This window comes from Marmota flaviventris, chromosome 17 (genome assembly GCF_047511675.1).
Source record: "Marmota flaviventris isolate mMarFla1 chromosome 17, mMarFla1.hap1, whole genome shotgun sequence".
Lineage (NCBI taxonomy): Eukaryota > Metazoa > Chordata > Mammalia > Rodentia > Sciuridae > Marmota > Marmota flaviventris.
The window spans coordinates 12,418,955-12,444,511 of NC_092514.1; the positions used below are offsets into that span (position 1 = coordinate 12,418,955).

At 39.4% G+C, this 25,557-nt stretch overlaps 1 protein-coding gene across 1 annotated transcript; it reads right to left on the reverse strand.

Annotated features, from left to right (window-relative positions):
• Cops3 (COP9 signalosome subunit 3) lies at window positions 1-25,557 on the reverse strand. The gene is made up of 12 exons (XM_027921455.2): window positions 25,408-25,557; window positions 21,359-21,488; window positions 19,515-19,627; window positions 19,379-19,428; window positions 17,148-17,240; window positions 15,668-15,847; window positions 12,023-12,163; window positions 10,428-10,601; window positions 6,525-6,611; window positions 2,431-2,544; window positions 656-736; window positions 1-318 (listed from the first exon to the last, which is right to left on the reverse strand). Exons 1-12 carry the CDS (start codon window positions 25,460-25,462, stop codon window positions 265-267), a joined length of 1,272 nt encoding a protein of 423 aa, XP_027777256.1. The 5' UTR covers window positions 25,463-25,557; the 3' UTR covers window positions 1-264.

The following is a 25,557-nucleotide window of genomic DNA, read 5'->3' on the forward strand; positions in this document are numbered from 1 at the left end:
TTAAAACAAAAAGGTAAATTTAATGCAATAACAATAATCTGAGGATAAATAAATCCACAACAGACTCTAAAGTTTGAAAATTTTTTTCCGTTCTTTGCAGAGAGAATGGTTTTCTGAAAGCACATAGGGCTGAAGATGTCAAAACAAAACTGAATTTCTTAATGTCCAGGTGGAACAGGCTTGTACTCCCTGCTGCCCTCTTAACTTCGCTGTGGCGAAGGTGACTGCCAGGTTTTCTTGTTGTACTTGGGATGGGTGTTAGTTTCAGGAGTAACTGGAGGGTTTGTTTCCTGAATCATCTTCTTGTGAGCCCATACTCTGTGAAAGGGACAGCAAAGCGGTTTGTTTATGCTTGGCTTTGTCACAGGGTTCCCCGTCCCCAAACCAGCATACCAGCTGCTCATCCTGTCCCTCCCAGAGGAAAGTCACCCTGGAAACAATGAGAGCAGGCAGCTCAGGAGTCTCCGTAAGCACACTTCAGGCCGTCACTAAAAATGTCTGAGCAAATATTTCTCTGTAAGGTAAGCTTGATAATGGTTTTCAAGAGCAATGGGCAACCAAATATTTAATAATCTGAAACCCAGTTATCATGCTTGATATAGCGGTATCCCTGTCTCTACACAGTCTGCTTTTTTAATGAGAGAATCCCACTCACCTTTTGCACGAACTGGGGATTCACTGTGATCTCCTGGTCCATGGCTTTCAGTCTCTCATCCAGCTCTATGCACTTCAGCATCTACATGACACGCAAGTTGGAACACAATTAGCAGGTGGGCCTGGGTCAATTTCATCCTTTTTAATCTTTTGGCAGTTCTGTGGATCAAACCCAGGACTTCACACATAGCAGGCAAGTACTCTACCACTAAGTCACATCCCTAGCCCAATTCTATCCTTTTTTTTTTAAATATTTATTTTTTAGGTGTAATTGGACACAATGTTTATTCACTTATATGTGGTGCTGAGGATGGAACCCAAGGCCTCATATGTGCTAAGCAAGCGCTCTACTGCTGAGCTACAACCCTCGTCAATCAAATTCCATCTTTGTAACCGCAGGTGTTAATGTGGGTGCCAAAGATTCACAATCCCTGATCTGAAAAGTCTAAAAGGTTTTAGAGTCAGAATGTTTTGGATTCAGAAAGTTAGCACAGTACAAGTACAATGTACCTAATACTCCAGGAAGGGTCAAAGCAGCACTTGTAGATAAACAAGTATTGCTTTTAGGTTTCTGTATTTCACAGAGGCTCAATCATTTCCCTACTCAGATGTTCAGAAACAGACTCTACCCTGGACTCTGCTTCTGACCAGTTGTTTGCTGACCATCCCATCATGGAAACAAAACTACCTTGTAAATGACAACTGGGTACAGACAAAATTGTACTGGATCCTTCAAGTGTTTTTTGAGTTCAATAAGCTTTGGTGAGCTAGTGGGGAAATCTAAACCCACTAAGCCCACTATTTGTTTACAGCCCAACAATCTTAAAAAATTTTTTCATTTTTGTTGTATTTTTTGGTACTGGGGATTAAACCCAGTGGTCTTAACCATTAAGCCACATCCCCAGCCCCTTTTATGTTTTATTTTGAGACAGGGTCTAAGTTGCTTAGGGCCTTGCTAAAATTGCTGAGCTGGTCTCTAACTTGAAATCCTCCTGCCTCAACTTCCCAAGTCACTGGGACTATAGGTATATTTCGCCATGCCCATCTTAAAAAGAGTTTTAAGCAGCCCATTTTTTTTTAAAGAGAGAGAGAGAGAAATTTTTTAATATTTATTTTTCAGTTTTCGGTGGACACAACATCTTTATTTTATTTTATGTAGTGGTGAGGATCGAACCCAGCACCCCGCGCATGCCTGGCGAGTGCGCTAGCGCTTGAGCCACATCCCCAGCCCCTTAAGCAGCCCATTTTGAAATCAAACCTACTTTTTTATATCCCCAGCTCCTTTTATTTATATTTTTTATTTTTTTGTAGCACTAGGGATCAAACTCAGGACCTTGCAGATGGTAAGTGCTCTACTGCTGAGCTACACCCTCAGCCCTCCTTTTTATTTTTGAGTCAAAATCTTGCTAAGTTGCTCAATCTGGTCTCAAATTTTCTTTTCTTTTTTTTTTAGAGAGAGAGAGAGAGAATTTTAATGTTTATTTTTTAGTTTTCGGCGGACACAACATCTTTGTTTGTATGTGGTGCTGAGGATCGAACCCGGGCCGCATGCATGCCAGGCGAGCGCGCTACCGCTTGAGCCACATCCCCAGCCCTGGGCTCAAATTTTCAATCCTCCTGTCTCATCCTCCCAAGTTCCTGGGATTACAGGTGTGTTCTACCATGCCCAGTTTGAAATGAACTTTCTAGGAAGTAAGTGTTTAGGCTGGGAACCATCAATACTTCCAGTATAGCACCTCAATCTCAAAAACCCCCAACCTAGTATATAATGTTTACCTCTTGATCGATGTTATGAAGCATGGCTGGGTTATTGTATTTTTCAGGATTATCATGGAAACTGACCATACCATCCTTCTGATTAATACTTGCAAAAATTTCACCATCTTCTATCTGTAGAAAAAGAAATCAGGAAGTAGTTTACACCTCAGCACTACATGAATATATAGTCATAGAATATAACCATGGCACAGAAAGCAATATGTAAACAAACTTACGTGTGTTCTATAATTCTTTTCTTATTTTTTGAGATGTAAGTTGCCCAGGCTGGCCTTGAACCTGCAATCCTCCTGCTTCAGCTTCCCAAGTAGCTGGGATTATAGGTGTGTGCCACTACACCTGGCTGTATATCTATTTAAAGTACCATCTGTTTAATAAGTGTTAACTGAATCCCTACTATATGCTAGGTACTATTACAGAAACTAAGGGTTGGAAAACGAATATATACAAATACAAAGTCCCACCCTTGCACTTTTAAAGAATTGAGGTAAAATGCACACATTCAATCATTTTTAAATGAACAATTCAGTGGTATTTAGTACATTCAAAATGTCATGTGCAACTACTATCTAGTTCTAAAACATTTGTATCATCCTGGAAGGATATCCTGTACTTATGAGCAGCTCTTCCCATCCCCTTCTCCCTTCCAGTCCCTGTTGGTCACTAATTTGCTTTCTGTATCAGTGAACTTGCCTGTCCTGGACATTTCCTAGAACTGGTATTATGTGCTCTGTGATCTCTTCTATCTGGCTTCACTTGGGATAATGCTGTCAAAGTGCCCTTGCAATTTTTTCTTTTTTGTGGTGCTGGGCCTCACACATGCTAGACAAGTACTCTACCACTGAGATATATCCCTAGTCCTGTCCTTTTTTTTTTTTTTTTTTAAGATACCTTGCTTTTATTTATTTTAATTAACTATTTTTATGTGGTGCTGAGGCTGGAATACAGTGCCTCACACATTCTAGGTAAGTGCTCTACCACTAAACTACAACCGCAGCCCCTTGCCCTTGCATTTTAAAACACCCATTTCATTAAGATATAACTTATATTATTGCTGCATTTTATTTATTTATTTTTTAAGAGAAAGGTTTACTATGTCGCCTAGGTTGGCCTTGAACTTATGATTCCCCCACCTCATCTTCCCAAATAGCTGGAATTACAGGTGTGCACCACTACACCTGGCTCACTGCTATATGTTAAGAAGTGAAGCTCTAACATTTTTGTTTCACCCAGTGGAAATTGTTTTCTAATTCTTCAGGAAAATTTTTCTACCATTTTTGAGTCAAAGACAGTTTCAAGGTCTATGCTCTTTATTTGCATCAGTGACTGTGAATTTGATTGAGCCACATCTTGACCATGAAGTTAAAAAGTCAGAAGAAAACAAAAATTCCTAACAGGTATTTTTATTCCTAACAAATTGCTCCACGGTGTCATGATGATTGGTTCATCTGAGAGTGGTGAAACTGAACTGTCTACACTGGCCCTCTCCTTTTCTAGCCTTGGAGGGCACAGAGACTATATAATGAAATAGCAGTATTAAATAGAATGCAGAGAACCCTGTGGCCATGGAAAGCTGCTTCTTTAAAGAGTGGATGTATTCACAATAACCAGAATGGGAAACTACCCAAATATCCACGTAATTCCAATGGAAGATATATCCCAAAAGTGGAACGCTTCAGCTGAAAACACACCAACCACAACTACAGGCATCATGAATGACTCAGTGCTAAGCAAAACTAAACAAAACAAGGAAAGCCAGACCCCTAAAAACATACTATATGCTTCCTTTTATAAGAGTTCACACAAACATAACTAATAGGGTGTCATAAATCAGGACACTAAGCCAGGCCCTGTGGTGCACTCCAGTAATCCCAGTGACTCAGGAGGCCGAGGCAGAAGGATTGCTAACTCAAAGCCAGCCTCAGCAACTTAGTGAGGCCCTAAGCAACTTAGCAAGACCCCACCTCTAAATAAAATACAAGAAAGGGCTGGGGATGTGGCTCTGTGGTTAGCGCTCCTAGGTTCCATCTATGACACAAAAATAAAAGCAAAAAAATCTCAGTATAACAATGGCCTTTCCAGCCAGGGGAAAGCTGGATGCAGGTGGGAGGGCTATTTCCAGGTGCTGGTCATGTGCTGCTCCTTCACTGTATTGTTGGCACAGTCTTCACTTTGTGGAAATGTGTTTGGCCACATATTTACTTAAGGGTACTTTTCTCTATGTGTGCTTTATTCCAATGAAATGTTTACTTAAAACAAAACAAAACAAACAAAAAAAAAAAACCTTGCCCTCACAGACCCCAGGGTACAATTTCCCAAGCCTGGTAAGATTGACATTTTGGTCAAGTAGGTCTTTGTTATCTGTGGAGATGTCCTTGGGTATAGAGTGTTTAGCAGCATCCCTGGCCTCCACCCACAAGATGCCAGTAATAACCACACTCAACCAAAAACATCTCCAAGGCTGGAGTCGGAGCTCAATGATAGAGCACTTACTTGCCTAGCATGCATAAGGCCCTGGATTTGATCCCCAGCACACATGGCCAAATCTCTCCAGCAGATAAAATCAACCTTGGCAGAGAAGCACTGATGCAGTCTGTCAGGATGGTCCAGCAGTGTTCAAAACCCAGCCCCTCCTCTGCCCTCACAGTGTTTTACTAGCTGATGCCTCTTGGCTAGTATCACAATCATGCATCTATTTCTACCACCAAAGAGAGGCTTTTTTGGGGGAAATAGGCTATAAGCTAACTCATCCTGTGTAACCCTATGGGTCGGTGAAGGGGCACCGAGAAGATACTCTAAGGCTGGCCATCAGACAGGCTTTGCTTTGTTTGAGATGTATGCACATTTTGAGAAATTAGGTTGAACAAGAACAAAAACAAAACAACCCTGGAACACTTGTAAATTGAACTACTGAAATAAAATACTCCGTTACCACAAGGAAAAGTAGTTTAATATTTTTAATCCTGAAATCATAGAGATTATAGAAAGATTTGCCTGCTTTGGCCTGTGGACCCAGGTTTGTATTTAGTGAACCAAAATCAGATCAGAGCTATGTAATTATATAACGGGTAGGTTACTGTATTACCAACTTGGTATGTTAGTTAGCACAGACATTCATCCCTACCAGAAGTGGTTCTGTGGTTGAGGTGGGAGAAAGTGGGGGAAATGCAAGTGGGAAGTGCTAAGGAGAGGGTGTCAGTGTTTGTCCTAGCATCTTTATGTTAGTGGTACTCAAGGTGCAGTCACAGACCAGTACTGGCCCACAAGGTAAGGGACTTGAGTTAGGATGTAAGTCAACAATGTCACTATGCACCTTTTCTTGATGCTACAGGGGTGTCTTGACATACACACTGGTGCAAACTTGAGATCTCATTGTGGACCAGCAGAGAGAAACACTACTGTTTTCTTCTTTGTATATCTTGAATATTTCATGGGTATTTTAAATGAGGTTTACAGTCTGATAAAGAAAATATGTAAATATGACAAACAAGGAGCAGAAGTAGGACACAGTCATTGTGCTCATTACACAAGCCACTAAAGCTATGGTTCTGAATGCTCTCCAAGGGTCCATCATGGTTAAAGTCTTGGTCTTTAGGGCAGTGCTACTGGGAGATGACAGAACCCCTTAACAGGTGGAGCCTAGTGGGAGGTTCTTGAGGTTGTGCCCCTGAAAAGAACTGAGGGATCCTGGTCTTTCTCTCTGCTTAGATTCTCTGGATCTTTGATCTTGAATCTGAAATGCCAAAACTGTGAGCTAAATAAACTTTCTCTTTTTTTTTTTTTTTGGTGCTGGGGATTGAACCCAGGGCCTTATGAATGCAAAGCAAGCACTCTACCAACTAAGCTATATCCCCAGCCCCAAACCTTCTCTCTTTATACAGTTACTTGCCTCAGGCAAAGCTGATTAATACTACTATCCTTGGAAAATCCTACAAACTGTAAGGAAATAGATCAAAGACCAGAGTGTCAACTGTGGTTAACTCTGGGTATTTCCCCCTTTCTCCTTTTTAATTTTTTTTTCCATGATGAACATCCATTACTTTTATAACAACAAAAGTCCCCTGATTGACTTTTTAAAAACTGAAAACACTTACCATGTGTAGAACATATTTTTCTGCCTCCTGAGGTCCAGATAACTGCACACGACTTGCCATATCTTGTAATGATAGTGTTAAAAATGTCTGAAAGTCAGAAGAAGAATCAATCACAGGTAGAAACCATAGAAGAAAGATATTTTACCAAATGTCTACACAGTTCTTTCCATTGCTGTACAAAGGGCTAATGTCCTACAGATACACACATGGCACTTTTACCAAACAGTAAGAAAAAGGTCAAACTTTCAAAAGCCCATAAAAAGAAAAGACTGTGCAAAATAAAGAGGAAATGAAAGAGTTGTATGCAAGAACGCTCAGTCTTACTTACCTGTAGAAAAACTTAAAAGAAAACTACACCAAGATTCCATTTTCATCTCAGAAAGCTCTGAAGTCTGATAACACTGCACTGGTACAGGTATGAGGAACCAGGCCCGCCATGTGAGCCGGCAGGAATGTAAAGAAGTACAATTTGATAAAAGACGAGTCAGCAGAACCCTGCAGGTGACTGGTGCACAGATACTCTGACCTAGTAATTTCACTTTTAGAAATGCATCCTAGGCAAACTTTCCTATTTGCATGAAATAACATGTGGTCAAGACACATATATGTGTACTGTAATGGTGTTTACTATAGCAAAATACAGGAAACCACTTCAGTGTCCACAGAGGACAAGTTAAATAAAGAACAGCACAGCCATACAAATGGATTACTATGCAGTAGTGAAAAAGAAAAGTGAGGACACCTTTTATGAACTATAAAGGAATCCAGGATATACACATTGTTAAAAAGCAAAAAGGAAAATGTTCAACAGTGTATATGGCATGCCGACATCTGTGTAAATAAAGGCAAAGACTGTATACGTGTATGTGCATGTGTTTTCATGTACACACATAGATCATCTCCAGAAAGATGCCTAAGAGACTCACTGGTAAAACTGGGTTACTTCTGGGGAAAGAGTAAGGGTGTCTAGGGTACAGAAACAAAATGGAGATCTTTATATCTTCTGAATTTTGATAATCAATGTATTACTTATTAAATAAAATAAAATTGAAAAGCTCACATTCATCCTCCAAAATTCAAAGCTAAAACTATTAAAAAAGGGCTGGGGATGTGGCTCAAGCGGTAGCGCGCTCGCCTGGCATGCGTGCAGCCCGGGTTCAATCCTCAGTACCACATACAAACAAAGATGTTGTGTCCGCCAAAAACTAAAAAATAAATATAAAAAAAATAAAATAAAAAAAAAAACAGAAGAGCCAAGCAAACAGAGGAAGGACCACACACTGGTGAAAAGCGAAGGACACCACTGTTTACTGCTGCTCTGCTTGGGACCTGATGAAAATGCTCCTTTTCAGGAAGAAACTAAAAGAGCTCCTTTTTTCAATGGCAGCTGGCAACATTTATAACAATGGCATTTTCAGAGCTGGGCATGTTAAAACTCTCATCACGAACTTTTACTTTTACTTTTTCTGGCAGTGCTGAGGATGGACTCCAGGGCCTCACACATGCTAGGCAAGTGCTCTGTCAGAGCCACACACCCCACATGAATACTCTTGATATGTCAATGACAAAAATATCTATTTAATTTGGAAAACAGCACACAAGAAAGTGAAATTATTGCTAATTTTAAGAAATATATATTTAGCTTAAAACAAACTAGGACTCAAAAAGTGACTATTTCTAAAATACATAAAGTCATTATTTTTTCCTATTTCAAAATAAATAGCAACTTCTATATGAATGCCCATCAACAGGGGACTGGCTAAATAAATTGTGAACCACTTACATAAGGAACTACTATATATGGACTACTGTGATACAGGCTTAGGTTACCATGGAAAAGGGTTTATGATATACTGAACAGAAAGAACAGGGTAGAAAACAGCACAGAGTATGATCCCAACTACACATAACTTAGAGTGTCTATACATACACACAGCGATGGAGAAGCAACAGGAATCCAGAAAAATATCCACAGAAACATTAACATGGAGCAATCTCTTAGCATCAGAGTGGCAGATTAAACTTCCATTTGATAAACCTTTTGTCCCTAGCTGCCCTTCACCGGCAGTGCCATGAGACACATTTTCTATCACCAACAGTGACACACAGTCTACCTGTTGAGATGTCTCAGCTTTTGACTTTCTGATTTTGTAGTAAGAAGGAAGTTATACTGACTGAAAATCCTTTGCTGTTTCCCCTTCTATTATTCTGCCATGGACCTGATGCCCAAAGTGTAGCAGCACCACCAGAGATTCACCCCTTGCATTAGGACACCATTCCTGCCTACCACGTTTTGTGGTGGACACCCACTACATCCCCTGGCAGTGCTCACAAGCCCAGCATGCCACAATCCACTATGAGTCTGCACCGAAGACCCAGGACACAGTGGACTTCACAAGCCACTGCCCCAGCCCTGGACTGACCGGCTTGAGATCATTCCTATTTGTTTGGTTGAATTCTAGTTACGGATTTTTCCTATCTAGAACAGAAAACTGAATTCTACTACACTGACTTCTCAAAGTATAAGCTGCCAACTATTCTGAAAGGATGAACATTCAATTTCACGAGATGCTAACTGATGATTTCTGCAGCAATGCATGTATATCCCATCTCTTAAGACAGTCTTTTCAAGTCTGTGTGGATTGGAACAGTTTTTCTCTGGCTAACAGGTTACCTTTGGTTTTTTATCTTTCTTGAGTTGTTTTCTCTTTCACATTTTTTATTTTCTTCTCACAAATTAACTTTTGACAAATTCTCTGCTGATTTCCATGTCAGGACGCTATGGTTTCTCTACAATATTCAGAGGAAATTTCTCCTCTTGTTAGGTGGTCACCTAGCCAACTCCTTCCTTTTCACAGCAGGAGGGTTTGTCCTTGTGTAGCCTGCCCACCTCCACTACTACCCCACAGTGCCACTCTTCTTCACTAACTTTTTGGAGTAAGTCACCTTCCTCAGGTCCTCACATAGGCAAATCCATCATCCTTTCCCACTGCTGGGCATCCTGGCAACAAACAGCTCAGAGTCTTGCTCCTGTGCTTCCTCCCCACTATGACCACTGCTAACTCTCCATGAGAGAAGGGCACAAGAACAGGGTCACCATGTTCTCACCAGCTGTGATCTGCTGCAGTCCTGAACAGACCCTTCACCAGAAAAGCAAGATGCTATCTGCTTAAGCTAATCTTAGTGGGATTCTTATTATATGCTGCACATGCCTTTTTAACACAGAGGATTTTATTTTATACCTTTATGTATTGCTTGAACCCGTAATAATAAGCTTATTTTCTTTTCTTTTTGAGACAATTCTCACTATGTTGGCTTGGACTTCTGGGCTCAAGTGATCCTTCCAAGTAGCAGGGATTACAGGCATATACCTCTGTGCATAGTGCATAATTTTTATTATTATGAACCATATGGTCATTTTCATCTCAAAAATAAAAATTATTTAATTTCCTTAAATTCTAGAATTCAACTACACATACACGGCTCACTCAACTCTGGACTACATGATAATGTCAGAGATGCACTATGTAAACATAAAAGTTCAGCACAGATCAGGCTGGCCTGAGAGGTTCCAAGGCTAGCCATCACTAGCACCCCCAATCTGCCAATCTGGAACTGGCGACCCCACCAAGGCTACTTTCTCTGCCTCCCAATGTAGCCATATCGCCTACCTTTCTTCCTCTTCACCTGCTCCTCTTCTCAAATACCCTGCTCTAGCCCTGAAAAGACCAAAAGGTATCAATCAAACTCTAAGAACCCAGTCGCAACAGAGATCTCTTTTAGTGAAGATATCCTATCATACTTTATCCCTGAATCTGCTTCCTCAGTGCTGAAAAGAAAAAGAGAAGAGAACAAGGCCCTGGGGAGTCAGGAGATGGCATCCAAGGGTGACACTTGCCTCACCTTTGTTAGCCTCTGAATGTTCTTCTTATAGAGAGAAGATAAACATTGCTTCACCAGTCCCATGTTGTTATCGCGGGTGAAAGTTTCACTGTGCTTGTTCACCAGGTTTCGGAGTTCTGAAGGGTTATTAGTTGAATAAACTTGTGCTAACTCATGGTATGCATTACTAAGAGGCTAAAGGTTTGAAGGTAAGGGAAAAAAAATCAGATTACAGCTTTAGAGAACTTAAAAGTTTTATAGGAGGCAAAAAACAAACTAACCAACCTATGGCACCATGTTTTGAGCAAATATACTCCACACTGTTCCTAACAAACTACAATTTATCCAAAGCAAATGCCTGTTTTTTAAGACCAAGGATAGAAATTCACTGTGAAGTAATTTATTAATAACACTTCATAGCACAGAGCAAGTAACTGCAAAGCAGGAGAAAGCCCACAGAATTTAATGAAGATACACATCTTTATTTCTTCACTGTTTCTTCCTATGGATAAGCTATGCTGGGAAGAAAGAAGGCAAAAATGCCATCATTCCCAGCCCTCTCTGCCACACACATCACCATGTACAATGGGACAATCTGCCACTCCTATTAAGAAGCTGGCGCAGAAGTCCAGAGAATGTGGAATGGTCCTGAAGAACACTTATTTGACAGGAAGAAAACTGGATTCAAATCCACCTCTCTGATCTGAAGTCTGTTTTTTTTTCACCATTCATGATATCATCATTAGTAAGTTTTTAATTCTTGTGACTGATGCCCTTGAGCCATGAAGACATCATTTTATAAGGGCATTTCTTCTAAAACAGGCCTCCTCAGAGTTTCTCACAGTGATCTGAGCAGGGCTGTCATCGACCTATCTTGCATATCATTCTTCTGTGGGAGTCCAGGGAGCACCTTCAGCCACCCTCTCCTACTCTCTTGCCTGTAACCAGGCAGCTAGAGCCCTGAGAACCTCAACAGGGCTCTTAGGCAAAGGACACTTTGCTGGCTATCTTCAATAAACCAGCAAGAAAATCTCAGCAGGAAGATTTTCAGATTGACTTCCTTAAAATTTTGAGTTTTATATGAGGACTGTAATCTCATAACCCTTTGGAACTGCTCAATTAAAAAATGCATTTTAACAAAAACCAATGGTCTATTTTTAAACATTGTCCTGAAGCGAGTTATCACAGAAAACCACAACAAGAGTGCAGTGGGCAGAGCTTATAACCTTCATCTAGGGGCTCTGGTAAGATATACAAACATGTAAGCAGGCGGAAGTTCAATCAAATCAGTATTGCCTGTTCAGTATTATGGCCAAAATGGAATAAAGAAATGGAACTAGCAAAACAATATACCCATAAGCAGCCAGAATGAAGGTTTGGGAACAGGTTTCTGAGAAACATTCTAAGCTAACCAGGCACACTATGTATAAGCATTGAAACAGTGATTCTGACTGAATTGAGCTCCTGGGCTCCCACGGACACTTAATAAATATCTGCTATTCTGAAGCTGCTAGGAGAGCTAGATCACTATAAAAATCTCAGAACTGTATCCGTACTAATTCTTTATGTACTTATAAACATGTCACATAAGAAAATGTTTTATTTTAAAAACTCACCTTAATGAATCTACCCACAATCTGAGACGTGTATTTTGGTAGCTGCTGTACTTTGCCGAGTAATATCAAAGACACTAGAATATATTTTTTATATGATTCCAACATGATATGACTGACTGCCATGGCAGGAGTAGTTATAGCCTGAGCAAGAGAAAAATGTGAAAAGAGAGCACACCACAGTGGTAAATAGCACCTCACTACATTTATCACTTTTAAAACAAGACTTATATTAAATGTCCTATTAATGCTTTTTTTTTTTTTTTTTTTGGTACTGGAGATTAAACCCCGGGGCACTTAAACACTGAGCCACATCCCTAGCCCTTTTTTATATTTTTTAAATTTAGAGACAGGGTCTTACTGAGTTGCTGAGGCTGACTTTGAAATCTCGATCTACTGCCTCAGCCTCCTACATCACTGGGATTACAGGCATGCGCCACGACATCTGGCCTATTATTGCTTTTCATAAAAGTTTTGTTGAGGTATAATTCGCATTGTATAAATTTTACCCCTGTAAAGCACACAATTCAGTGATTTCCAGTATATTCATTATGTTGCAAAATTATCACCGGTACCTAATTTCAGAATACTTTTACCACCTCAAAATGAAACCTCATACTCATTAGCAATCATTTCCCATTCTCTCCTCCCCACAAGCCCAGGCAAACACTACTCTTCTTTCCGTCTCTACAGATTTGCCTATTCTGGACACTCAGATAAATGGCATAATACAGTATATGGTCTATTGTGACTGGCTTAACAGTGTTTTCACATTTCAAAGTTCATCCATCTTCTAGCACTGTAAGTACTTTATACCATAGTTGAATAACATTCTACTTTGTAGATACACAGTACACTCAGTACACCTTTCCTCAGTTGATGAGCTTTTGGGTTGTTTCCAACCTTTTGGAATGAACAATGCTGCTATGACTATCAGTGGGCGTGTTTTGTATGTACATGTCTTCTTTTCTCTTGGATATATTCTTAGGAGTGAAATTGCTGGGTCACATGATTAACTATGTTTAACGTTTTTAATTTTTTTGTGGTGCTGGAGAGATGGAACCCAGGGTTTCACACAAGGTATGCAAAGCACTCCAAAAGTAACTACATACTCTGCAATCCTTTCAAGCAGTTATGAGGGTTCAGGATTTTCCACCTCCTGTCAACACTTGTTATTGGCTGCCTTTTAAATATTAGCCATCCTAGTGGTATGAACTAGTATCAAAACTAGTTTGAATCTGCATTTCCTTCCTGACTAATGACAATGAGCATCTTTTCATGAGCTTATTGGCCATTTGTGTATTGAAATGTCTATTGAAATTCATTGTCCAGCAAGTGCAGTAATGCACACCTGTAATCCCAGTGACTCGGGATGCTGAGGCAAGAGGATTTCAAGTTTAAGGTCAGCCTCAGCAATTCAATGAGGTCCTAAGCAACTTAGTGAGACCATGTCTCAAAATAAAAAGGGCTGGTTATGAAGCCCAGTGGTAAATAAAGTGCCCCTGTCCCCGAGTTCAATCCCCAGTACCAAAAAAAAAAAAAAAAAAAATCAACGTCCTTTTAAATTTTAGTCTTTTAATTTTGAGTTGCAAGGTCTTTGGATACTCTGGATGTAAAACTCTTATCAGAAATGTGATTTGCAGGGCTGGGGTTGTGGCTCAGCAGTAGAGCTCTCGCCTAGCACATGTAAGGCCCTAGGTTCGATCCTCAGCACCACATAAAAATAAAATAAAGATACTGTGTCAAACTACAACTAAAAAATTAAAAAAAAAAAAGTGATTTGCAAAGGTTTGTCCCAATCTATGGCTGCCTTTTCATTTCAGTTGGTTTTATGAAGGCTAATAAGCTTTACAACTATCACAACCAAATCAGCCCCAATCTTCCAAATCAAAACTGGCACCTCTGAGCCAGACTGTAAGGTCCTCTCGAGTTTATTCCATAAAGAAACACTCATTTCAGTGCATGAAGACACATACAACAATTCCTACTGCAATACTGTTTTAGTTGTAAGATATTAGACTCCACTTAGATTTACATTGGTCGGGACAAGTAAGCTAGTCAGTCAAAGGTGCTATATGAGGAAAGGAATAACTCTACTTTTTGCTTTGTATGATGCTATATGATCTGAATTTTTTGAAAAACAATTCTTCTTTTGGAATTTCTTAAAAATATAAAAAAATCTTTATAACTTTCTGAAATACCATCTATGGCTATATGCATATCATTAAAACAGGGTTGTATAAAGAATTCTAACACTAGACAATGATTGTCATTAGGTCAAAATCAGGGAGTAAGTATATTTTTAGGTAAAAGGATTATATGTATATGCATCAAAATTTTAAAAGCATTTTATCTATTTGATCATTTTATTTATTTATTGAGGTACCAGGGATTGAATGCAGGGGGCACTCAACTACTGAGCCATATCCCCAGCCCTGTCTTGTATTTTATTTAGAGACAGGTCTGAGTTGCTTAGCACCTCGCTTTTGCTGAGGCTAGCTTTGAACTCACAATCCTCCTGCCTCAGCCTCCGGAGTCACTGGAATTACAGGTATTTGCCACCACACCGGGCCATTTTAGCTATCTGAGACACAAATATTTTCTTAGTGCATTGCATGCATTCCTGTCTTTTTAAAGCTTACATTATCTTGACATTCATGTCTGCTTGCGAGGTACTATCTGGGATAGTAATATAAAAATGCATCCAGTGACTATGAAGTATGTTTGTTTTTTTTGTTTTTGTAGTATTGGGGATGGAACTCAGGGCTTCATATATGCTAGGTAAGAACTCTTCCATTGAGCCACATCCCTAGTCCTGAAGTATGTTTTTGCCATTTTTAAAATTTTTAGCCTTAAAATGAACATACCACGATTATTTAACCCAACTAGATGTATCCTTTAGTAACATGTTCCTGACTACCACACCTCATGGTGGCTCTCCTCAGGCTCCTTCAGCAGGGCTCATTAACAACTCCCTACAGCACTGTCCAGAGACCCGGACATGTACACGAGTGCATTACAAGCCATCGTTCCAACTAAACTGAGCTCTTTGAAGGCTTAAACTGTTCTTAATACATGCTATGCATTAAATAGATACTTACAAACATCTAATTTATCTTAGAACACTGGTATTAATCAATATTGTGTATCTTTATCAGACCTTGAGTAAACCTCCAAAATATTCTACCAAGCTTTGTATTGTCTCAATGGCACAGACCAGTGGCCATTACATAGACACATATAAGGGTGGAAAGGACTTTTCACCATGTACTCCTTAATGCTCTTTGAATTTGAACCATGACAAGAAACAACAAAATACCACATATGGTTTTAGACAAGAAGACATTTCAATTTCTTTCCTCTAAGTAAAGGAAGCTTTAAATGTAAGATATACTATTACTTGCCCCAAATCTGACAGATTCTAAGTGTTAAGGCCTAGATTAGTGTTTCTTCTGCACTGCCACGGCTCTTCATCTTACGCTTGGGCAAGTCACCACTGTTTACATGCCCAGAGGAACAGTCTTTGAAAGGACCTCCCCCTGAAACTCTGAGGCCCAACCACCAACCCACTCATTTTAGAAAACAAAGCAGGTACTTCTTTAATCACCCAAGTTCAAAACCACCTCAGGGACAAGGAGAGATGATTACCTGTTCATAAAAGTATAGTGCTCTTTCAAAGTTCTTCAGCCCAGTATAGATCATCCCTCCATAATAATAGTAACATAAAAAGTGTTTTGCATCATAGGCTCCATTCTCTTTACAGATATCCATCATGTCCACGTCAAGATATGGAAGGGCAGGTTTAAAGCACTTTGCCAGCAAACAAAGCTGTGAAAAAATTTATATTAAATCATCATTTTAACTTTACTTTGGCAGGCTATAGCAGGAGGAAATTTACAGATTTCATAAATTTCAAGAAAATGTTATATATCACATTATTCCATTTTCCTAACCATTCAGAATAAAGTAACATTTCTTCATATTAAAAAAATAACCAGTAGGGCATGCCATAGATAAAATGATTATTGAGAACTCCATAATACAGCTCCGTTATCCTTTAACCCACCTACCACCCATCTGTTTACAGATGGGCAAACAAGTGTGTCCTTGTTAAATTCATTGAACTAGTAAAACAGATCATAAAAACACAAAAATCGAAGTCTTTTTTTTCAATTATTCCTTTAGGAAAGTATAGGAAATTGTGCAGGACAAGAAAGCAAGAAAATGGGGCTGGGGTTGTGGCTCAGTGGTAGAGCGCTCGCCTAACACATGTGAGGTGCTGGGTTTGATCCTTAACACCACATAAAAATAAACAAATAAATAAAATAAAGGTATTGTGTCCAATACAACTAAAAAAAAAAAAAAGAAAGCAAGCACATAGGAAAGTTCTATATCTAGACAATGGGGGCAAGGTATAGACATCTGTACACGCATTGAGCTGTACACTATTTTTTTTTTTTTCCCAATACTGAGAATTAAACAAAGGGCCTTGGGCATGCTAGTCAAGTGCTACCATGGATCCACATCCCAGCCCTTTTTATTTTTTTAAAGCAGAGTCTCACTAAGATATCTAGACTAGCCTCAAGCCTGGAATCCTACTTCAGCTTTCTAAGTAGTTGGGATTACAAGGAAGTGCCACCATGCCTGACTTTGTACACAAAATTTGTGCTTTATTATATACTATATCTCAATCACAAAAAATTCTTATTTTATATATATATATGTGTGTGTGTGTGTGTATACACACACACACACAAATTTTCCTTTTTTTGTATTTAAATATTACAACCACCAGATGTGTTGATGCATGCCTATAATCCTAGGGTTTGGGAGGCTGAGGCAGGAGGATCATGAGTTCAAAGCCAGCCTCAGCAAAAGCGAGGTGCTAAGCAACTCAGTGAAACCCTATCTCTAAACAGACTACAAAATGAATGAATGTATGAATAAATAAATATTACAACCACTGATTACCCTATCTGACCTACAAACTTACTAGCTAAGCTCCATGACTACATTTAAACCTCTACAGCAGAACACAATCTCCATCAAATGACCTACTCCAAGTTGAACAAACCCATGCAGACTCATAGCACTGACTTGGTGTGAGTTACTCTTTCTAGCTGCTTACCTGGCAGAGATCAGCGTGTATTGAGGTCAGCTGGTTTGTATTCATCTGCATCTTGTCTATGGCTTGTTTAAGGATGCCAATTCCTCGAAGGGGCTGTCAGAAATGACATCTCTTTCAGATAAGTTCTCAAAGATGGCAGCACAATGGATCTTATGTTGTCACTTACAAATAAAAAATAATACTAATTGATAGGTTCCTTTAAATAACAATATGAGGTTTCCATACTCTGTCAGGAAATGTCTGTCCCTATTCAGCCAGAAAACATTTTCTGAAGCTTTAAGTCAAAAGCTTCCCCCATCTCCAGTGAATATCAATAATAAAAAACAAAATTACTTTCTTAATAGTTAATTATCTTTACAACAACTAACCAAACAAAAAAATTTCCAAATCATTTATAACAGATGAGCATCTAAGCTTAGAAATGTATTTGTGTCTCACTCCACTCAGAATGGCTTGTATTGTATGAATACAAGCAATAATAAGTGTTGGCGAGGATGTGGGGGAAACGGTAGTCATACACTGCTGGTGGGACAGCAAACTGGTGCAACCTCTATGGAAAGCAGTGTGGAGATTCCTCAGAAAAGATGTAATGGAATCACCATTTGACCCAGCTATCCCACTCCTCGATTTATACACAAAGGACTTAAAATCAGCACACACTGATGTGACACAATAGCTAAACTATGGATCCAACCTAGATGCTCTTCAATAGATAAATGAATAAAGAAAATGTGGTACATATACACCATGCAATATTACTCAGCCTTAAAGAATTATGACATCTGTAGGTAAATGGATGGAACCAACGAATATCATGCTAAGTGAAATAAGCCAATCCCCAAAAAACCAAAGGCCAAATGTTTTCTCTGATAAGCAGATACTGATCCATAGTATGTGTGTTGGGCGGGGGGTGGGGGGGTGGGTAGGGAAGAATGAAGGATCTTTGGATTGTGCAGAGGAAACTAATATCACAAGGTAACAAATGAACTGTTTCTTGCCCTCATTGTATATAAGAAGACCAAGATTTTTTTTTTAAAGGGTTATTTTTTTTTTCATATTTTTTAGTTGCTGATCTTTATTTTAATACGTGGTGCTGAGAATTGAACCCAATGCCTCACACATACCAGGCACGGGCGCTACCACTGAGCCATAGCCCCAGCCCCAAGAAGACCAAGTTTTAAGTGAGGTACAATCAATCAGTTTCTACACAGATGATATTATAAAATATCTAAATAATTTATATGACTTTTTCAATAAAGCCTTGGTGACTTTTTTAAACCATCTCTTTCAAACAGTTATTTGGTACTCCTACAGAACTAGTTCTTTCTGTATTCAGCTTCCTCTAAGCCATTAATCTTAAAAGTTCACTTTCAAATAAAAAAGAAACACCCAAATTCTAACTTGCGTCAATACCATAAAAGGTAAAGATCAAAGAACTGTTTCAGGCTAAAGGAGACTAAAGAGATAAAAAAACACAACAACCCATTGGTTGTTATATATATAAAGGACATTGGCTGAAGAGTTGACCACATCTGAACAGGGTCCGTGGATTGTGAGAACATTATAAACATCCATTTTTCCAGATATTGATCATTTTATCATGGTCTATAAGAGAATAACCTAATTTTTTAGGAAGCACCATTGAAGTAATTATGAGTAACAGCAGTAAGAGTAAATCTGCAATTTACTTCCCAATGGTTCAGAAAAATAGAGGAAAAGATGGAAAATGCAAGTATAGTAAAATATTAATATTTGGAGGAGCTGGATGAAAAGTATATGAGAATTCTTTGGGTATTAATAGCTTTCTGTGTGGCAAAAATTATAATTGAAGGTTAAAAGAAAAAATATAACAAACAAAAAATAGCATATTACAACATAAATGCACTAGATTGGTCTTTTCTTTTGTGGTTCTGGGGCTTGAACCCTGGGCCTGACACACGCTGGGCAGGCTCTGCCACCGAACCACAACACCAGTCCAGACTGGTAGTTGTGAAAACAAGGACGACCAGTTGCCTCCCTTGAAGAAGAACATTTCCTGCACCTCTGGCTCATTCTCCACACATAGTGACTGCTGTCCTTACAAAAAAAGCTTGGGGAGCTCTCAAGTAACCACATGTACCTAAGTGTTAAGATGCTGAGTATTAACCTGGTATCTTAATATTACCTAGATCACTGTGAAAGTTAGATACACATTATAACAGAGCTATAAATACTTGAATAGCATTTCTTACCTGTTTTCTTTCCACAAGTGCATTTGTTAGCTGATGGCAAAGCCCAGCAACTAGATACAACAATAAAATATTGAAAATATAAATAACTAAAAAGGCAAAACACATTCAACAGAAGATAAAATACTGGTTAGCTTACAAGTGTCTGTTGCATATCGAATGTGCTCTCCATTACAAGTACTGATGAAAAGCTGAACCTGTGAGAATAATGTTTCAAAGTCAGGAACACTGGGCATAGAAAACTTCACAAACCTAGAATAAAAAAAAAGAAAGTAATTACCATAATATTTCATAGGGTAAGTATAGAAGAAACTTATGCCTGAAGTCCATCTTACCTCTAATATTCTGTGAAATAAAATAAGGAACAGTATTTTTAAAACTTAAGAACTAGAGTCCACAAGATTCTCCTGGCTGGGTTCTTTTGCATAACCAAGATATAGAACCCCGGCACAAACTGGGGTTGAGAAAAATATGCTTAAAAAAGAAAAAATTTCAAAATGAAAAACTCCACTAATAAGATCAAATATCAGGTTTTCTAGTACTTGTAGATGAACCAAATATAAACTTTTAACCAAAAAAATAAAAACCTTGAAATAAAAATAAATAAAATAAAGATACTGTGTCCATCTATAATTAATAAGAATATTAATATGTGTGTATAAATGTATATATAAAAGATTTTCTAAAAAAAATTTGCCAGGGAACAATTTAATTTGGAGTTCACAATAGGTAAAGTTGTGATTTCTGTTTTATAAATAAAAATATAAAGCTCAGGATCCCACACTTACTTCATAATTGGAAGAATATAGACTCAAATCTAGAATATCAGCCACAAATTCATTGTTCTTTACATGCATCATTATAACTGATATATGGACTGGGGATATAGTTCAGTTAGTAGAGTGCTTGCCTCACATGCACAAGGCCCAGGGTTCAATCCCCAGCACCACAAATTAAAAAAACAAAAAACTGATATACAATAGTAAGGTACTAAACAGCTTCAAAATGCTTTCATATATATTATCTCACTTTATACATGTGAGTTTATGTGTGTATAAAACATGCATGCTATCTGCTCTTTCATGTCAATAAGAAAACAGACCAGCGTTGTCCAGAACATCTATACTAGTACAATGTTCATTAGTAGACTGTCCGGGGTAGAATGGTTGGACATCCAACACAGTGGCTACAGAATGGCTAAACTGTTGCAAAAGCAACTGAAAAACTTAATCTTCCCTTTATTTAACTTTAATTTAATTTAAATAGCCTGTTACTGCAGAGCAGAGCTCCAGACCCTTCTGTTCTCACAAGGTTTCTGTTCTAAATGCTGCTCCTGACACATACTTCTGTGCCGTGAATAGCAATGTGATGGAGCCAAACCCTCCCTTCAGGTCAATTTCTTCCCAGTTATTTCTACTTTTTCAAATTTTCATGACAACCATGATATCCCAATCTAGAATTCTACTATCAGGTCTAAAGAGTTACAAGAAACTCCAGCTGAAATAAGGTCTATTTAATTTGGTCTTAAATAGCTTAAGTTTGTTTGAAGATCTGTGCCAAGTCAAAAGAAATAAAAATTGATATTGTCATTCAGTGTATTCCACCATGACCCATTCTATCACTCTTCCTATTTCTTTCCAAGTTAGAAAGTGTGGACAATTCTACAGACTACATGAACAAAAGCATTCAGATAAATGCAAACAATAGTGCCTATAATTGGGATGGCCATTTGTTTTTTAAAATAAATTTCCATAATATGTATAAACATAAATGAGAGCCAAAAAATTATAAAACTGAACAAAATATAATAAGTAATGATTAGCTGGAATAAGTAAAATAATTTTAGCTTTGTGAAAGAGCTCAATGCTGTTTACATAACTTACTTTCCAAATAGAAAATAAAAATAAATAAATAAAATAGAGCCAGAAAGTGCAGTGTTCAGTTTTAAAAAGCACAAAATTATAAAAAGAAGATGTCCCTTACAAAACAGCAAGGACACCCAAGGAGTGTTCTTGTACATCCAAAGCCCCTAGTACAGTGTCCAGATGGGATAAGTTCTTCGCAAGGAGTTCCCCGCTCTTGTTGATCAGTTCACAAAGCTGGGTCATTTGCCCTGCAAAACAGGAACAACACTAGCATTCAATCACAGCACCAACTAGACTAAAGGAATGCTAAGTGCAGACTTTGTACCTCAGAGCCCACAGTGCCCAAAGACGATTTCTTGTGTCTTCCTCCTTTTGGATAAGGACCAAAGGAGTGAAACAACCTGCATGTGACTCAGAACTAGTTAGAAGTTCTCCTATTTCTCTCTAACCTCCGTAAGTTTCTCCTTTCCTCTAGTGCCTTTTCCAGTCCCCCAACCCAGAAATGTACACATTACTGTCATCACCTCCCACATCTCTCTCTCTGCACCCAAAAGTTTCCTTGGTTCCAATCCTTTGTCTCTCCTCTCCCTGCCTTAATTTGGATCCTCATGATTTCTCGTCTGGATTACATCATACATCTTCTAAAGAGTATGTCTGCTTTGATCTTTCTTTCTCCAGTACTCCATACTGGTACTGTCTGATCTTTCTAAAATGAAAATTCAATCAAATTACTCCAATGGCATTAAGACATCCAAATGACTGAAAAGAGTATGCTAGGCAGACATAAATATATGCTGGGGTTGTAGCTTGGTGGTACAGCACTTACCTAGCATGTGAGACACTGGGTTTGATTCTCAGCACCACATATAAGTAAATAAAATAAAGGCCTACTGACAACTAAAAAATATATTTAAAAATAAAAAGAAATCCAAATGACTCGGCTTGGCTTATAAAGCTTCTTAAATAATGGGTGACTGCCATCTTTGCAACCTTGCCTCACATACCTACTCTTTGGTCACAAAAGCCCAGAAAATCATCATTACATGTCCTCTCATCTTTATGCTTCTGCACATGCTATTCTCCATCCCTCTTCGTATCCGCTACCTGACTCATATTCAACATTCAACTACTCAGGCCTTCTCTGGGCCTCCCCCTCCCCCAAGTTGGATGGATATACTACATTGGATATTTGCCCTCTCTGCCCTCTTTGTATCACATGGGATTATGGTGGTTAGGCAATTCAAAGTAAATTCAGGTGGAGGGACTGTTCATTTCTCCAGTTCAGAATACAGTGCCTGCTTAGTAGCCAATCAACAAGCAGCTGCTGAATTAGTTACTCTCCTAACTGATCATCACTCTTTCTCCTATATCATAATGATAAGTTTAAACAACTAAGGTACAGAACCTAATTAGGCCTGAATTGGTACTTTAAAGTAAATCTATCAATTTTGATGGTTATCCTAAAGAGAGACATCCTGGCACATTTTGTCTTTCCAGTGGTGGTAGCAGTAGGGATAAGTCCATGGACATTTTTTTAAAAATATTTATTTTTTTAGTTGTAGTCAGACACAATATCTTTATTTTATTTTATTTTTATGTGGTGCTGAGGCTCGAACCCAGGGCCTCGCATGTGCTAGGGAGCGCTCTACCGCTGAGCCACAATCCCAGCCCTCCATGGGCATTAACCTCAAGATTTGTCCTTCAATTATTTCTGTACAGTAGTGGGTGATTTTTTTCCCTTATTAAAAGAACATTTAAACAGTATAATACTTTAAATCCAAATGACTGTAGGTAGGTACTTTGATAACTTCTGGGGCTCCTAAACTAAAATACTTTCAAATTTAATTTTTCTTCGAAAACAAAAATAAACATCTGTTGAGATGGAAAAATACAGCTCACCACTGTTTTATTATGGAACAGGTAGATATGAAATAGCATCTTCTGGTTAAATAATTTGCCCTTTTAGGGGCTGGGATTGTGGCTCAGCAGTAGAGTACTCAGCATGTGCAAGGAGCTGGGTTCAAGCCTCAGCACCACCAATAAAGAGAGCGCTTGCCTAGCACATGTGAGGCACTGGGTTCGATAAATAAATATAAGGTATTGTGTCCAACTACAACTAAAATAAATAAATAAATAAATAAAAATAATAATTTGCCCTTTTAAAAATTTACTGTTCAGCCAGGTATGGTGGCATATGCCTGTAATCCCAGCAACTTGGGAGGCTGAGGCAGAAGGATGGCAAGTTCAAGACAAGCCTCAGGAACATAGTGAGGCTATAAATATATAAAATAAAACATAAACACCCACTACTCTAAATACATTCACAATGATTTGAAATACCCAGAAATCAACATTTTAGTCCATTAGTTTTCCTCCAATTAAATAACCAAAGCTGAGGTGACACTTAAAATAAAAGCTAGGTCACTATGAAATCATCAGACAGTTTAACTAGTGCAGGGTCACTATGCCTGTCAAAAGTAAGTTTAAGTGTCAGAGTGCATGTGAAATGAATCCAACCAGAGATGCGCCCAGGGAAACTCCCTCTAATCTGAGAGAACTGGAAATGACAACATTTCTTTCACTTAAGGTCCATGTTAGAAAATTCTGAATAAAAGCAGCTGAACAGAAACTTAAACATTTACTACAAAATGAATGTAAGGCACAGAAGCTGTTGGCAGTGAAAAGTTATATTTATCTCTGCCTAGCATACTCTTTCCAAAGCACTGTCTTGCACAGAGAAACTATCAAAGCTTACAGATAAGTGACCTTCCTTGGTTTTTCACAGTCCTCTTCCATTTTGTAAATGAGAAAATTGGCCGGAAAAAAATTAAATGTCTCACCAAGCGAATGAGACAGGATTCCAATATCAATCTTCTAACCACATTACATCCCAGGAAGTAAAAACTAAGTGTGTTGCAGAAATGAACGATTGGTTTCCTCATTCACAAAAATGGAAGTCTGTACCCGACCTGTGAACCTAATTTCTTTCTTTTTTCTTTTTTTTAAGTTGTACATGGACACAATGCCTTTGTTTATTTTTATGTGGTGCTGAGGATCGAACCCAGTGCCTCACACATGCTAGCCAAGCGCTCTACCACTGAGCCCCAGCCCTAGCCCCTTAATTTCTTTTAATAATAACGAAAATGAGAGAACTACTATTTATTAAGCACGACTGCAAACCAGAACATTGAAGCCTTATAACAGCAGCAAAACAGCAACCCTGTATTTCCACAAATGGAGATAAAAAGAGATTCAAGGGATTAAAGGTGATTTGTCAGAGGTCACACAGCTTCTAGCACTTACAACTTACAGCTCTATTTACTGCACCCCATGACAAGCACTGTTCCAAGTGCTTTCACGGTGCTTCTCCCACTCGAGCCCATAACATCATTATGAAGTAGGGACATATTTTTATCTTCCAGATGAAGAATATGCAAGTACCGGGTAGTTAAAGGGTCCTTCATAGCTACTAACTACTCTAATCCTGAGTCAAGTATTCTGCATATTCAGATGATGAGATGCATGAGCCCGAGAGCATGAAAAACAAGGGCAAAATAATCAAGACAACAACTCCACACCATAGAAATGGAGTCCCATCAGCGAGAGCTCCCTTGGCATTCTTTAGGACCAAAATAGGTGCGGAGGCTCCCCAGCTTGCGCCGGCTGGCTGCTGAGAGATCCGCCAAGGCAAGCCTCGGAGCCAAGGAGCCCAGAAAGGACTCGCCTTCTGCCCGCTCCCCGCGGCCTAGTCAAGGGGGCGGCCGGCTGGCGACAAGACGAACAAGGGGTTGCGCCAATCACTGAAAGCAAGGGAAGCCCAACGGGCCAATGGGCATTCGGGAAGGCGCCCGGCGGAAGTCACGCCCCCAAACTGTCAAGCGCAGCGCCCGGTGGCAGGGGCCCGGGCCGGGGGGGAGGAAAGGTTCCGGCGGCCCCAGGGAGGTGAGGCTGGCAGGAGGAGACAGCTGGGCTCAAGAACTCGAGAGGGCTGCTTACACTCAGCGGCGCTCGATCCCACTCTGGTCTAAGCGCCACAACCCCAAGCCCGGCCCCCGAGACGAAGCTCGGGACTAAGAGGGCGGTCCCAACCGGCCGCGCTGGCGCCTGAGGATGCAGGCCCATCCCCCGAGGCCCATCCAGGCCCAGCCCCTCGGCCTAAGGCCTCACCTTGAGCCGAGAGTTGTCGGACACTGTTCACGAACTGTTCCAGGGCGGACGCCATGTTTCCCCGCGGGCGGCCCGAGCACCAGAGGCAGCTCGCGCGGGAAAAGGCGGCCGCTCGGGGAGGAGGGGCCGCGGCGATCCACCAGAGGGCCT

Excerpts from the sequence above, each read along its gene's own strand:
- Cops3 (XM_027921455.2), bottom strand. The coding sequence starts at position 25,462 with ATGGCGTCCGCCCTGGAACAGTTCGTGAACAGTGTCCGACAACTCTCG. Across the intron at positions 12,164-15,667 it reads CACTATACTTTTATGAACAG|GCTATAACTACTCCTGCCAT; the intron begins GTAATCATCTCT and ends TCTCTTGCTCAG. Across the intron at positions 2,545-6,524 it reads AAAAATATGTTCTACACATG|ATAGAAGATGGTGAAATTTT; the intron begins GTAAGTGTTTTC and ends CTTTTTCTACAG.